The sequence below is a fragment of the Chenopodium album genome, chromosome 21, assembly GCF_948465745.1.
Source record: "Chenopodium album chromosome 21, dcCheAlbu1.1, whole genome shotgun sequence".
Classification (NCBI taxonomy): Eukaryota; Viridiplantae; Streptophyta; class Magnoliopsida; order Caryophyllales; family Amaranthaceae; genus Chenopodium; species Chenopodium album.
This window is the reverse complement of record NC_137854.1, coordinates 13,770,896-13,783,201: the sequence shown is the minus strand read 5'-3', so window position 1 is coordinate 13,783,201 and position 12,306 is coordinate 13,770,896. Positions and strand designations below refer to the sequence as shown.

Here is a 12,306-nt window from a genome sequence, read left to right as displayed (position 1 = left end):
AGCTCAGTTCAGTACATATGAACAGGCCCTAACATGGTGTCCTCCCATTGGTGTCCTCCCATGTCACTTTGAGAGCCTTCAAACGAGAAAAGGTAAGATACCTCAGATGATCCTAAAAACATCGTTCATTGATCCAAAGAGAAAATAGGGGGAAAAAAGGTCCAATGAATAAGAGAAAGTTGCTTGTATTTATTGCAAGTTTGATATTTATAGTATTATTGTGATTACAAATATGTACCTTATGAGCTTATCAAAGGTAATCATGTAATAATAACATTTTAAGCTAGTGTAGGAATAAAGTAATGTTCTTGATTAAGGTAAGTTTGTTTCTTAAGAAAAACATTTTGGTCATTTTCACCAAGCAATTGGCTAAAACATAAGCTAGGCCCAAACAAGCTCTCTATTTGAAAGACAAAATAAACCAAAATGGTCCGACCTAAAATGCTTGATATAGAAAATGACTCTATATATGTGAAATCAACCTGAATCAGAAATGAGATTTTAACAAATTAAGAACCTTGATCGAACTAACTCTAACATATATGACTTGAGCGAATTGAGCCCAGGAAAGTAAATAAACAACTTGAATTACACGCGACTTGGCCTAACGGAATAATTGACTTGTTTCAATCCTACTCGCCAGTCGCCACAAGTCAATCCAACACCATGTCCATATGAGAGCCCAAATTGACATACTTAGGACTTGTTCTCTTCACCTGAAACAAAGTAGATCTGGTCTGAATTTTTTAAGGTCTGATCTAAATTTTTCTGATCTGGTCTGGTCTAATCTGATTTAACAATTTGACTAAACTTTGATAACATTTTAATATTAACCTATAAAGAAAAATATTATCAGAATGGGTCTTGTTAGATTCGTCTTATTATGAACTTTTAAATATGTAATTTTTATAAAAGAATTTAATATGCAATTAGGGCCTGTTCACATTTACTTATTTTCAGTTTAGTTCAGTTCAGTTCAGCTCTAATCAGTTCAGTTCAGCTCCAATCAGTTCAGTTCAGCTCAGTTCAGTTGAAAATTTTAAGGTACAGACGGTGGTACCTTGCTTGGTACAAACAAAAAAACGCAGAAATAACATATAACTATTTTGTAAAAAACATATAGTTATTTTGTAAAGTACATATACTTCCTCTGTTTTTTAATAGTTGCAACACACCTTTTATCACGCTTTTCAAGGAAGTGATTCGACTAGGTAAACGAATTAATTAAGCTATGAAATTTTAACCATAGCAACTTATCCATTTCTTCTTATCGGTGGTAAAAAATTGCGATTTAATTTATCCGCTTACCTAATTTAATATTACCCTTAAAATGCGTGTCAAAGAGGTGTGTTGCAAGTAAATAAAAACAGAGGAAGTACTTGTTTTGTAATGAACATCTAATTTTATGTTTCTTTTTTAATTTTTATATACATATATCTAAAAAAACATCTGTAATTAAATAAAGAACATGATAATATGATGTAATGAACACTATTTATATATACCCACCATAATTTAAAGACAAAACTCAAAGAACATTTTGCAATAAGCAACGAATATTATATCACAAATAAAAGTGCATTACAATTATAGAACATGGATATATGTTCTTTTCACTTTTTTTTTCGTATAAATATGTTCTTTTTACTTTAGATATATGTTCATTACAATTTAATAGTATGTTCTTTTCACTATAGCTGTATGTCCTTTACTTTTGTATTATATGTTCTTTCCGCAAGAAACGTCTGCACAATGCACGGTACAGGTGCCTGTAGGAACCATGCACTACAGTTCAGTAAATGTAAACAGGCCCTTAACGATGTTTAGCGATAAGTAAATGATAATCAAATTTCTTATCTGGCCTGATTTGATCTGAATTTATTAAGAATAAGTAAAGTATCTGAAATAAGTTGAAGAGAACAAGTCCTTACAGAAATCTTTAAACAATTTAATCTTTCTCACTTACCTACAAATCTAAAAAGGGAATACACTTTCCACTAATTCCTAACTTGCATTAATCTCCATTACAATAATTAGAAAAGGTGTTTGAAGAACAAAGGCACTTAACTAGCTCCACTACAATAGTAAAATATATGGTTGGTTACAAAAATAATTATGGAATCTTTATGAATTTTATTTAACACCTTAAATCACTATACTATTGTACTAATTTATTATATATAGTTGGAAAGACATTTTTTAGTACATCATACAAATTTATATTCTTAAATTCCAATTATTTTATAAAATTGATTGCTAAGAAAAGTCTTATCTCCTAACAACCACCAAGGCACCAAGTAAGCAAGACCAATTCTCCAACCCTCCTATCAATTATATAAACCTCATCTTCTCCTCTACTCAACCCTCCTCTTCTTTTTCCCTTCATTTCTTCCTCAAATTTCACCTTTTTCTCTCTCCTATTTATACCCATAAATTCTCAAATCTTCCTAACTCAAATCTCATTTTTCTCTCCCCTCTCAAAAAAATATGGAATTCCCAGTAATTAATTTTGAAGCTGGTATTAATTCATTACATAATCCTTCATTAATTTATCGAATTTTCTCAAATTTTGAGCTGGGTAAATTATCATATGCTAATAGAATATGGAAATGGGGTGCCCTTTTTCTTGCTTTAGTTTATGCATTTAGTAGTCTTGTTAATAAAATCAAGATTATAATCTTATATTATCACAATAAATCCAGATCTTTATTAGCAGCTTCTGAACCTCTATTATCTCACTTATACGATGAATTCGATAGTGATTTTTCCGATGATGAAAACGACGACGTTTGCTCATCAATCGGATCCACCTCCGATGAAGAAGACGATGACATCGACGAAGACGAAGAAATCGAGGATCGATGGAACACGTCGTTTGATGACGATGATTACAATGTAAAGGGTAGTTTCGGTAATTTCAACGAAAGTTCAAGGCAAAAGGGTAAATTCAAGCTTCTTCGCCGAAGACGGAGCTTTGTTGACAATTTCTCGTTGTCTGATTTTGTTAATGGAAACGGCGTCGTTAAGCTTTGGGATGGATTAAGCTTAGGAGTTGTAAATGTTGATAATGCCTTTTCTTTTCTAGATTACGAAAACGATAGAAATTCAGAAAATCAAGATTTATTCTTCGCCGGAGTTCCGGCGGTCTCTTCGTCGCCGGCGGTGTTTATCTCCGGCGGGAAATTAGGGTTAGACATTTGGGATTTCCGAGCCGGCGGTGAAGCACCGGTTGTGAAATCCGATTGGCGGCGGTCGGACCGGCGGGGAGAAGTGGTCGGGATGGATTCCGGTCGCACCGGGAGAGTATACGTCAGAGATGACGACAGCATGAGGCTAGCAGTTGGTGACGTAAGAAAGGCTGATGTGGCGTTAACGGAGGAGTATGAGGAGGAGATGTGGTGGGATGCTGACGGTGTAACTGAGTCAACTCACGAGTGAGACGGAGGTTGTATGGTGGTGGGATCGGTGCGACGCAGTCTTTCGGGAAAACAGGTGGATTTCATTGAAGTGAAAATGTGTTTCACGCGTGAGAAGTGAAAGGAAGACCACTAATATTAATGGAATAATATTAATTAGTATTCAAAAATGATGTATTAGTATTACTATTATTAGTGGAAAAAATTATTTAAGTTGAATAATGATTGTTGTAGAATAGGGGAGAAGGGGAGAGTTGTAAAGATGATGAACTCTTTGATCCATTGCTTTGTAATTTGTATATACTAGAAATGATGAATTTTCTTTTCAATTGAAAAGACTTTATTTGGGAATAGTCTCCTAATTGGATTGTTTTTGTATTTTATGTACATGAATTTTATGTTTGAATTAGATTGGTATGGAATTATGGATAGATTAGATTAAAATTCAAAACTCTAATACTCTATAAACGTGTTATTTTGTTGGCGTTTTTCTAAATAAAAACATGTTTTTACTTTAATGAGAAACTTTGACATGTAATTAATTAATCAAAGAAAAGTTTTATGAATCTATATTTTTTTTTTTGCCAAACCAAAATGGACGAGGGCGTGGGAGGCGAGAAAAAAAAATAGTGGATTGGAGCTGCTTTAGCTGTTTGAGTAGCCAAGCAGCTAACCTTGTTTGGTAGATAACTAAAATAGGCTTGCATTAGCAAATTAGCATGATTGACTTTAAGCGCAGACATGAGATGCGGCTATGAGTGGGTTTCCTAAAGAGCGGGTTAATACAATGGAGTTTGTGCATGAGGTGCTATCGACCCCAATTGGTCATATTATGAATTGCAATTTTTCAAGAATTTGCATGGCATATGAAACATAAAGTATTATACTTCCTCCTTTTTTTGGTTTACATGTTCGGATTTTGTTGCTTTTCACAAACGTAGTAAATTTCTTTAAATTTATTTTATGATTTGTGTTATGAAAAAGAAAAACATAATAATGTGGGTTTACTTGTCCAAAAAAAAAGAAAATTGTGGGGTTTTGTTAATATGCCTCGTCATTAGGATTTTTATTATTATATATAAATATGGTTCTTATAAGATTTGAACTCACGACCTTAAGCTTGAATTCTAACATGTTAGCCACTAAGTCATTACCATATTACTTGCCGTTATATTAAAATTAAATATATTAATAAGGATTTTGTATCAAAATAATACAATATATTGAGGCATTGCCGCCCGGACCTAAAAACTAGTTTACATTCAAAAGTATGTGTTGGCAAACGTACCTAAATGAAATGTGCCAACTAATATGAAACGATAGACTTACAAATTACTAGTTATATTATGCATGAAAGCATGCCTCTAAGGAGGGTGATACATTTAATGCATCAAGTCGAGTCGTGTATTACATTTAGGGTTTAGGCTAACAATTTTCGTGGGTTGTAATTATATCCTAATGCCCTAACATGTCGATCACTTATATGATGTAGATTGGGAATGGTGCCCAAGCATTTATCGTTCGACTTTAGGTTGTTGTTTTTGTAGGGACAATTAGATTCTTTGTGATTGAAGCGTGAAGATATTTTTCTTAGGTCAAATGTAGAAGCAAAATTCGCTTATATATTCATCAAGTAATATTGACCTCGTAATCTCTTACTTAAGCTACATTTTTCTCTTTATCATGCCATTTTTGTATACTATAAAGTATAATGATATTACGCACTAATAGAGTGATGAAAGAGAAAGAGGATGGGTTTAATTAAGGGTAGATTGGGTGTTCCATCTAATACTGTGGAGCGAAATCAATATGGAGGGTGTGTTCTATTCACCTGATTTTCACTGATCTGAACTTAACTGAACTTATCTGAACTTATTAGACCTTATTAAAACTTATTTTAGATGTAATTTGTACTTGGTTAACCCTTATTAAAACTTATTAGACCTTATCTGAACTTATCTGAACTTATTACACCTGAAATAAGTGAAAATAAGGTGAACAGAATAGACCCGGACTGTTTAACAACCTCTTTTAATTGTACTAGTTCCTAACACAGTTATGATCAGTCTATTGTAACTCAAAAATATCTTGTAATAGAATAGTCTTTAAACAAATAGATTTATACAATAATATAACATAAATCAAAAAGAAAATTAAACCACTTTAGGCCAAAGAAGGTCCTATCCTATACGAAGTAATAAATTAACAGTAAAGCAGTGACCACTCAACCGTCTCAAATTATATAAACTAACCACAAAGAAATACATTGAGACATTTACTAGAAATATTATTTTTTCCAATACATCCACAATAAACTCTGTTTTAATTTAGATCAAATTAGCACAAAGTGAACTAATCAGTTAATCGTTGGGGCGTACGGTATGACTATAAATTTCAATTTAACACCGAACTCATCATCAGCATAACTGTTAAATTTTGAAAAGGATATTGGAAATGGTCATTAAATACTTGTAGTCCGTTGACTCGTTGAGGGAGGATTAGAGGAGCGTTTAGAACATTTACACATTTTAAGTGTAAAGGATGAAATGTTGCATTACTTGTATTCTTAAACTAATTTGTAATGGATAGCATCAAAGCACATTTCATCAAATCTAATTATTAGAAGTAACTATCTTCTTCAACATAGAATAACAAAATTAAAGGTGCCAAGCAACACTACATTTATAATTTTAACAATATTGTATCAATCAACCTTAATGGCTCACGTCCTTAACATTTATAGACATATTAATATAAATTTTTATTTATATGTATGCAAAACATTAAGCCATTAATTGGTGCTAAGGGTCGAAATCGACCCCAAGATTGTGTTTCAAAGATATTTTATTTTATTTTATTTTATTTTTTGGCTGATAGGTAAGAAGAAGACGTCCTATCGGGTTATATCCTGTCACGACTCATGAGTCAACTTGGCCTGGGTACACGAGCAAGGACCCTTGGGATTTGGGAGTTTGGTCATACAGTATATCAAAGTGCTTATATCATTTTCCTCATTAATACATACTACGTATTTGTATTTCCATAATTTCAAAGTGTAGAGTAGGCGAAAATGACCTGCAATGTATAGTAGCTAGTAGCCAGCTGCAATGACAGTATAAATACTGGACTATCATATTGATATTAAAATTGCAGTGATGATAGGATATTATTGTTCTCCGATACTAGACAGTAGCCACATTGAATATGCCCGCATTTATGTAGCTTACTCTCGACACTTGCATGGTTGGCCGTTTCTAGTTTATTTGCTTGGCTTAATTGGAGGAGAATAGGAGATACTACATATCTGACCAATTCTTTGCTCCATCACTAGAATGTCTTCCATTAATTTCACAAAATAGATATTTCTTTCTCTTTTTGTGTGTAAAAAAATTAGATATTTCAATTATAAAATATAATATTATATTACAGCACGACAACATATAAGTATTTAATATTGTATGTGTCCAATCTATATTTTCCTCCATATATATATAGTACTTTCTATCATGCAAATTTTATGGTAAGACCATTTTGCAAGTATGTTGGGCTAAGGGGATAGAAAATGGCCGGGGATATAATCACGTGATGTATAAAAGTGGTCTTATGATGATAAGGCGGTTATTATAAGTGCCTTAATTAGACAAAATTATAAGATTTCTCATTAATTTTTAAGAGCACGAAGCTTTTAAATGCTTATAAATACCCTTTTATAACTTACAAGTGCACCCCAGAATCCCGATATAAAAAATAAGTATATTTCAATGGTTGAATGTAGAATACAAATGCATGTAAGAAATTGTACAAACAAGAAGGACGGTTGACTGATTGTGAACTTGTGATCATATATTACATATAAAGAAACGCTCGATAGCTGCATCCTGCAGTATGTACTTGTTAATTTTTCCAAGCTAATACGTGTTAAGGTGTTGAATTGCATAAACTCACAACTTGACTTCGATTAATTGGGGTAATCACCAATATATACAAGCTTATTCCTAGTATTACCTTAATTAGGTTACTAGAAATAAGGAAACAATATAAAAGATAGAAATAAATATATTCTACCAAAATATATCCTAATACCCCCCCTCAAGTTGGAGCACTAGGATCATAAGTGCCCAACTTGGACAAAATATTATCAAACTAGGTCTTCCCAAGAGCCTTTGTGAAAATGTCAGCCAATTGAGTAGTCGTAGGAACGTAGGAAGGAGAAATCAAGCCTTCTGTAATTGCATCTCGCACAAAATGACAATCAACTTCAATATGTTTGGTCCTTTCATGAAAGACCGGATTCTTTGCAATGTGCAAAGCAGATTGACTGTCACAGAATAACTTGATTGCCTTAGGGTGATGTACACCCAAGCTAAGCAACAAACCCTTAAGCCACTTTAGCTCACAAGTAACTGCCAACATAGATCTATACTCGGCATCACAAGAGGACGTCGCAACAGTTGGTTGCTTTTTAGTCTTCCAAGAGATAGGAGAACGACCTAAAAACACCAACCAACCTGTGATGGAGCGACGAGTTAGAGGACAAGCCGCCCAATCCGAATCACACCAACCTTCCAAGGTAAGGTCGCTAGTAGCACTCAACAAGATACCCTGATCCGGAGTACCTTTCAAATAACGAACAACCCGAATTGCTGCTTCCCAATGCTCAATGCGCGGCTCTTTCATAAATTGAGACAAAATATGAACGGAGTATGCTAGATCAGGTCTAGTTACCCCTAGATAAATCAATCGACCAACTAACCTACGATACACCTCCGGATCCTCAAGAAAAGCACCCGTGGCACGGCCGAGCTTGTGATTTTGCTCCATGGGAAAACCACTCGGCTTTGCCCCTAACAAACCTGCTTCAGAAATAATATCCAACGTATATTTTCGTTGACATAAAAATAAACCTGAAGCACTACGAGCAACTTCGATGCCCAAAAAATATTTCAAAGGACCTAGATCCTTCATCTTGAAACAATCACTGAGATAAGCCTTGAAACCAACTAGTGCAGCGGAATGATTACCAGAAATAATAAGATCATCAACATACACTAAGACATTAATCTGAACTGTGCCTTTAGTGTACGTAAAAAGGGAATAATCAGAGTAAGACTGAATGAAACCATACCCTTTCAAAGCCGTAGTTAGCTTTGCAAACCAACACCTAGGTGCTTGCTTCAACCCGTACAAGGACTTGTCCAAGCGACATACTAATGTAGGATCCTCACTTTCAAACCCAGGAGGCAGTTTCATGTATACCTCCTCATCAAGATCACCGTGCAAGAAAGCATTATGCACATCCATTTGATGAAGTTCCCAATTCTTTGATGCTGCAATCGCAAGAAAAGCCCGAACCGTTGTCATCTTAGCAACTGGAGCAAACGTTTCACCATAGTCTATGCCTTCCTGCTGATGATTACCAAAAACAACCAAACGAGATTTAAGTCGTTCAATATCACCATTAGACAAATATTTTGTCTTAAACACCCATTGACTCCCTAGTGCACGTTTACCGGGGGGAAGGTGCACTAAGGTCCATGTACCGTTATCTTCCAAGGCCCTTATTTCTTCTTGCATGGATTTCCTCCAACCTTCATGTTTCATGGCCTCTTTAAAAGATTTCGGATCATGACCACCAACAATAGCTGCTAAAAACTTACAATAATTCACAGAAAACTTGTCACAATTTATATAATGTGCTAAAGGGTAAGGAGTACCTGAAGGAGTATTGGAGGACGGAGTGGAGGGAGACGGATTGTTAGCAAACACGGAGTGAGTCACAAAATCTCGATGGCGTACATTTGGAAACTTTTCTCGAAAACCACGCCCCAAGGGCTTGGGAACTGCTGCCCTTGCATCATCAGTGGCGTGACTGGAGGCTTGCTGCTGCACAGTAACAGTGCTGCCAGCAGCTTCCTCCGCAACCGGGCTGCGGTGTACGGCCTCTGGCCGCGGCCTGGCTGCGGAGTGGTCTGTCCCCCGTATGCTGGGCTGCTGTGCCGAGGCTTCCTCACCCGCAGCCCCCCCTGCGGGGCAGCAGCAGCAGGACTGCTCGCAGGGGCATGTTCACCCAAAATTCGTGTGTCATTTGACACATCTTCAACCACAAAACCATCACTTTCCTCAAATTCAATAAAATCATTATGGACATCATAACCCGAATCAAGCATGTGAGGCTCAATATTAACGTCTTTCGGAGTAGCAAACGGGAACACATCTTCAATGAACTTAACATCCCGTGACACAAAAAACACCTTAGATTCAAGGTCATATAAACGCCACCCTTTCTTCCCAAAAGGATAGCCAACAAAGACACACTTCCGACTTCTACTTGCAAACTTATCCCCATTAGTTTTCTGATTATGTGCAAAGCATAAACAACCAAAAGTACGAATGACATCAAACAAAGGGGGTTTATCAAAGAGGATTTCAAAAGGGGTTTTATTTTGTAGCAACGGAGTTGGAGTACGGTTAATAAGGTGAGCCGCGGCAAGAACACACTCTCCCCAAAAATAAATGGGTAATTTGGCCTGGAATCTCAAAGCTCTCCCAACTGACAAAATATGTTTATGTTTGCGCTCTACCCTCCCGTTTTGTTGCGGTGTACCCACACAAGAAGTTTGGAAAATAATACCCGTAGCATCAAAAAAATCATGCAAGCAATTAAACTCCGTACCATTATCACTTTGCACAATTTTTATGGTTTGTGAAAATTGTCTTTCCACCATAGCAACAAACATCAAAAACATACGAAAAACCTCCGTTTTATCATTCATTAAATAAATCCAAACGGCTCTAGAATAATCATCCACTATAGTAAAAAAATAACGAGCACCGCAAGACGAAACATGTCTATACGGACCCCACAAATCACAATGAATTTTTTCAAAAATTCTAGATGCTTTATTATCACTCAAGGGAAAACTATCTCTAGGATGCTTAGCACGCATACATACTTCACATCCTTTATCTAAACAAGCTTTATTACTAACTGTAGGAAGTAACTTAACTACTTTCTCAGAAGGATGACCCATGCGACGATGCCATAACTCCAACTCTGAATTTGCAGCAAGAGCACTCACATGATGTACCAAATCCGTTTTGCTAAAGTAAAACAATCCGTCCCTCCTAGGTCCCGTTCCAATCAGCTCCTTCGTTTGGTCCTGAATAGCACAAATATAAGAGTTAAATTGGACAGTACAATTAAGGTCATCACTGAGTTGCGAAACAGAAATCAAATTACAACTCAAATTAGGGACATAGAGTACTCCGGTGAGAGTAATCTTGTCCGATAAACAAACAGAGCCAATAAGAGAGGCTGAAACCGTATCTCCATTGGGTAAACCAACCGGACATTCAAAGCTTTTTATATCGAAAAGCCAATGTTTTTCTCCGGTGACATGATGCGTAGCTCCTTTGTCAATAATCCAAGAGGTATCATCAAACTTACCACTCAAACGATTATCGGAAAGTGTAGCATTACCCATCAAACCCGTAATCGCCTTCCATTGCTCACTAGTAAACACTTGAGTCGAAGAAGAAGAATTAGAAGCACTTATAGAGCCCGGACCCGAGCCTAGAACACCTGCTGAGGTAGCGTTGGCCTGAACCTGACCTCTACCACGGCCCACCCCCTCTGGCCAGCCATGAAGGTCATAACATCGGTTTTCCTCATGACCCTTTTTCTTACAGTGAGCACATGTTTTATCGGCCCAGCACTTACTTGCATCATGGCCTATTTTCTTGCACCTGTCGCACACCAGTGGCCTGTCAGACCCACCACGGCCTCGACCAGCAGCTGCTCGAACCGCAAAACCAACCGCCGAGGACGATGGTGGTTCTTCCTTGGAGCGAGAAATACCACGGACTCGCTCATCTTGTGAAATCTGCTGAAACGCTCTGTTCAGCGTGGGCAGAGGTTCTTGAGACAACAAGGTGGAACGAAGGGGAGCATAATACTCCGAGCACAACCCCAACAGAAACTGCTGAAGACGATCAACATCCCTCCTATCGGCATGTTGTTTGCCAATATTGCAAGTGCATTTTCCACATTTACAAGTAATCAAAGGTTCATGTTTGTCGAGTTCATCCCACAAAACAGAGAGTTTACTAAAATAAACGGCCACCGGCATACTTTTTGGTTGTTCACAAGCATTAATTTCAGATTTAATTTGCTGAATTCTAGGTCCATTAACAAGGCAAAAACGTTCATGTAAGTCATCCCACAACCGTTTAGCATTATCATAGTGAGAAAGCATCGACTTTACCTCTGGGTCAATGGTATTCATTAACCAAGAAACAAGCATACATTGAATAGTGATCCAGTCATCCTTCGTACAGGGAGGAACATACGTGGGAATACTACCATCCAAGAAACCATATTTGCGGCGAGACGACAGAGCAATTCGGATTGCGTGAGCCCAGTCATTGAAATTATCGAGTTTTAAACGTTGAGAAGTGATAAAATCACCCGGCCGATCTTGCGGTCCAAGGTAGAACGGAGAATTTACTTCAATTTTGGGTGGTGGAGGTGGAGGTGGTGGTGTATCCCCCATTGTTCACGGTGAGAAGAGAAACAGGAAGATAAGAGGAAAAAAAAAATTGAATCTTTAGGGTTCTAGCTCCGATACCATGTTGAATTGCATAAACTCACAACTTGACTTCGATTAATTGGGGTAATCACCAATATATACAAGCTTATTCCTAGTATTACCTTAATTAGGTTACTAGAAATAAGGAAACAATATAAAAGATAGAAATAAATATATTATACCAAAATATATCCTAATATAAGGAGTAACTTAATGATAATTACAAAAGATTATATCATACTTGAATCTTAAATTATATCGAAGTATTTTGTCGGTGTGTCTGATCTTTTACTCCTTAATTC

General features: G+C 36.5%; 2 protein-coding genes across 2 annotated transcripts; one reads left to right on the top strand and one right to left on the bottom strand.

Annotated features, from left to right (window-relative positions):
- Nucleotides 1–2,336: 2,336 nt before the first annotated feature.
- On the top strand, nucleotides 2,337–3,759 carry LOC145601504 (uncharacterized). Its single transcript, XM_081657533.1, has one exon. It carries the CDS (start codon nucleotides 2,488–2,490, stop codon nucleotides 3,436–3,438), a length of 951 nt encoding a protein of 316 aa, XP_081513659.1. The 5' UTR covers nucleotides 2,337–2,487; the 3' UTR covers nucleotides 3,439–3,759.
- Nucleotides 3,760–9,190: 5,431 nt separating this feature from the next.
- LOC145600461 (uncharacterized) lies at nucleotides 9,191–11,968 on the bottom strand. Its single transcript, XM_081656352.1, has 2 exons — nucleotides 10,272–11,968; nucleotides 9,191–10,130 (listed from the first exon to the last, which is right to left on the bottom strand). Exons 1-2 carry the CDS (start codon nucleotides 11,966–11,968, stop codon nucleotides 9,191–9,193), a joined length of 2,637 nt encoding a protein of 878 aa, XP_081512478.1.
- Nucleotides 11,969–12,306: the final 338 nt, after the last annotated feature.

What these genes read in the sequence shown, in the direction of transcription:
- LOC145601504 (XM_081657533.1), top strand. Translation starts at nt 2,488, where the DNA reads ATGGAATTCCCAGTAATTAATTTTGAAGCTGGTATTAATTCATTACAT.
- LOC145600461 (XM_081656352.1), bottom strand. Translation starts at nt 11,968, where the DNA reads ATGGGGGATACACCACCACCTCCACCTCCACCACCCAAAATTGAAGTA. An exon ending in CATTGTGATTTGTGGGGTCC is followed by an intron (nt 10,131 to 10,271) that starts GTATAGACATGT and finishes TATGGTGGAAAG; the next exon opens with ACAATTTTCACAAACCATAA.